Source organism: Anopheles moucheti, chromosome 2, assembly GCF_943734755.1.
Source record: "Anopheles moucheti chromosome 2, idAnoMoucSN_F20_07, whole genome shotgun sequence".
Classification (NCBI taxonomy): Eukaryota; Metazoa; Arthropoda; class Insecta; order Diptera; family Culicidae; genus Anopheles; species Anopheles moucheti.
Window position 1 is genome coordinate 91,815,796 of NC_069140.1, and position 2,781 is coordinate 91,818,576.

Genomic DNA, 2,781 nt, shown 5'->3' on the forward strand with positions numbered 1-2,781 from the left:
CGACAAAAGGCGATAAATTAAAGGTATTGGATGGTGCTAGACGCGCAGAGCGCGCGCACAAGAGCGCACTTAATCAACTCCATAAACCATCATTTATCATTGCAGATAAACCACTTCGTCGTAGCCATGAACACCTGTACATGTATGCACCCGTATGCTGCCGGGATTTAAAAAAACGAAAACATCGACACGGACACAGGTTTACTATACTCAAATTTTATTCTTCGCTGATCATAAAAAGCCGCACGTCTCACGTAGGAATGTTTTGCTAGAGAGCAATGGGTCGCTGACCGATGTGCTTCATCATCGCGCACCCATCAGCTGCAGCGCTGATGGACGTGATGCTAAAGCGTTGAACACCAGCGTACTACCCCTTGATGATCAAGATAATTGTTCGCCAACGGTTTTGTTAGCCTCGTTGATCGCGTTAGAGCCTCTCGATTCGCTGTTGTAGTTATTAGTGGATGATGATGATGGTGACTGGTGACTGGTGATGTCAATGGTAACACAAAGGCTGATGACTTTGAACACACGGATCCGTTGCTCACTCAAACGCGGCCGCAACAGTGCCCAGGAATGCGCCGAACGCTTCCTCTAGCGTTTTCGTTCGATGTTGTTCCAGTGCCTTCAAGCAGTAACGCATTATAACCCCTCCGACAGCCTGCAGAGAGAAGGAAAAACATGGAAATAAATTATTTATTCCAAGAATTCCAATCTGTTGAGGATGTTTTAGTAGTGCTCCTATTTATCACAAAAAGAAACATTCAAAGATTAGACAACCACTTTTGGACCTTCTCTTTAAATGTTTGTGTGTAATTTAAATGAGCCTCATTTCTCTAAAACAAGCCTCACTTCCAGCACGTCCAACTTACACCGACATCTTCCTTGGTAACGTTACGCTTCCGATGATTCCGTACCAGCTTCGCCAGGCTACACTTGAGCAGGGCAGGATCATTAAGTCCGTAGTCGATGAGTGTGCCGATAAAGTTCATCACGTTCAGTGCATGCGCATGGAGGGATCTGTTCTCCCAGAGCTCACCCACACTGCCGGTGGCAAAGTCAAAATAGTCCAAATACTGTGGATACTCTTCAAAGAACCTGCGGAAATACCAAAACAAGAAACAAGGGATTGTTTTTTTTTTGTTAAAGCGTTACATCCAAACGTTAAACCAGCCAGCCGCAACTTACATCACGAATATATTACGTCCATGCGTTACCAGATCCTTCTTGACGATACTCCAGGCCGCGACCAGGGCCACCTTTTGTGATTTCGTTAGACCGGTCTCATCCGGTGCGTGGTAATTGGTTTGCTCCTCCTCATCCGAACCAACTAACGACGATGGTCCGGACATGTTTGATCTGCTTTGCGCCTTCCGTTCACCGTTCAATTTCACCGTTTCCTGAAGGAGGTGCGAAATAAAACCGAGACGGAAGATGACGTTTAATATTCACAATTTTTTGTTGAATTTTGAAGTATAGCGATGTTCTTGAATTCCTTCTCAATGCCCAAATACACCCACTTGAGGTCTTCTTTAAGTTATTTCAAATACTTTATAAACAAGGCGTTTTAAAGCCGGAAGGCATTGGTGATCACCTTACAGCTTCGGAACTTCACAATAAACAGCAATAATGCATCTAGTTACCTCCGGCCCGGTTATTCCCATGCACAATCACCACCACCAACCGTCACTCCCACCCTCTCAACAACGCACACATGAAACCAGGACCGAATTCGAGCACCAACGAGAAGTAGACGAGAGGCGAAATAAAAAAAAATACCGTTCACACCCGCTGTCAGCTGTCTAGCGCTAGGGAAAAATCAAAACATAAGACCTTCCGAACTCGGCAAAAACTTGTTGCTTTCTGAGTGAGGGCACTTTTCGCGCTCGTTTTCTTGCAAACTAAACACTAACTGCCCAACTACACAGACACACCTGCCCGGTTTCGCTCTCGGCAGGCGCGCTCTTTCGCTCTCGCGCTCTCTCGCTCTCGCGCTCAAGATGGTTTCCCACTCACACCAATGCTGGTAGCAGTATTTTCCTGTCGTTTCACTCGTTCTCACACCCACACAAACACGACACGTCACACACACAGCGAACCGTGTTAGTGTAAAATTTTCACAAAGTTACTCTCCGTTTCGTAAGACTCTGCGGCCACGCTGCGAACGCTGTACTAGCAACAGGGCGACATACTACCATAAGTTACAAAGCCACCCCCACCACCACAACTACTCGCCACAGACATCTGTCAAATCGATACGCCAAACACCGTGCGGGACTTTCTACAATCGCTTGGCTGGCACCTGGTATTTTTTTTTGTTTAGTTTTTTTTCTCAAAATACCGTGTGGGGAAAATCTTACACTACCTCGGCACTACCGGACTGTGCACTGTTGAATCTTCGCCGCCCGTTTGCCGTACTCCCTTCGGGGTTTATTTTCCTTTACAAAATTCCAGCACGCGAAAACGCTCCTGCACGACACAAACGCGGCTCTACATCGCACGGCCAACTGTGTGCTCGACGCGAATTACAACACACCAACACTACCGGGCCCGGACGCGTGGCCTACTGAACTGCACACGAACGGTTGCGACTGCCCATACACGGTTGGCACTGTGCCCTGTGACACGCTCACTCGCAAATGTTGTGCGCGGTGTACGCGCCCGAAATTGATTCAATTTAAAGTATTTATCTCTCCGTCGTCTCGTCGGTGGCGCTCGACTTTTCGCTCTCAAACGCGCGCCCAGTTCAAGTGGCAGTGTTGCCATGCTTGACGGTTTGTT

At 47.4% G+C, this 2,781-nt stretch overlaps 1 protein-coding gene across 1 annotated transcript; it reads right to left on the reverse strand.

Annotated features, from left to right (window-relative positions):
* Positions 1–215: 215 nt before the first annotated feature.
* LOC128297872 (myoglobin-like) lies at positions 216–2,489 on the reverse strand. The gene is made up of 4 exons (XM_053033585.1): positions 2,366–2,489; positions 1,189–1,400; positions 873–1,098; positions 216–661 (listed from the first exon to the last, which is right to left on the reverse strand). The coding sequence occupies exons 2-4, from the start codon at positions 1,350–1,352 to the stop codon at positions 545–547; spliced, it is 507 nt and encodes a 168-aa protein (XP_052889545.1). The 5' UTR covers positions 1,353–1,400; positions 2,366–2,489; the 3' UTR covers positions 216–544.
* Between the last annotated feature and the right edge of the window lie 292 nt (positions 2,490–2,781).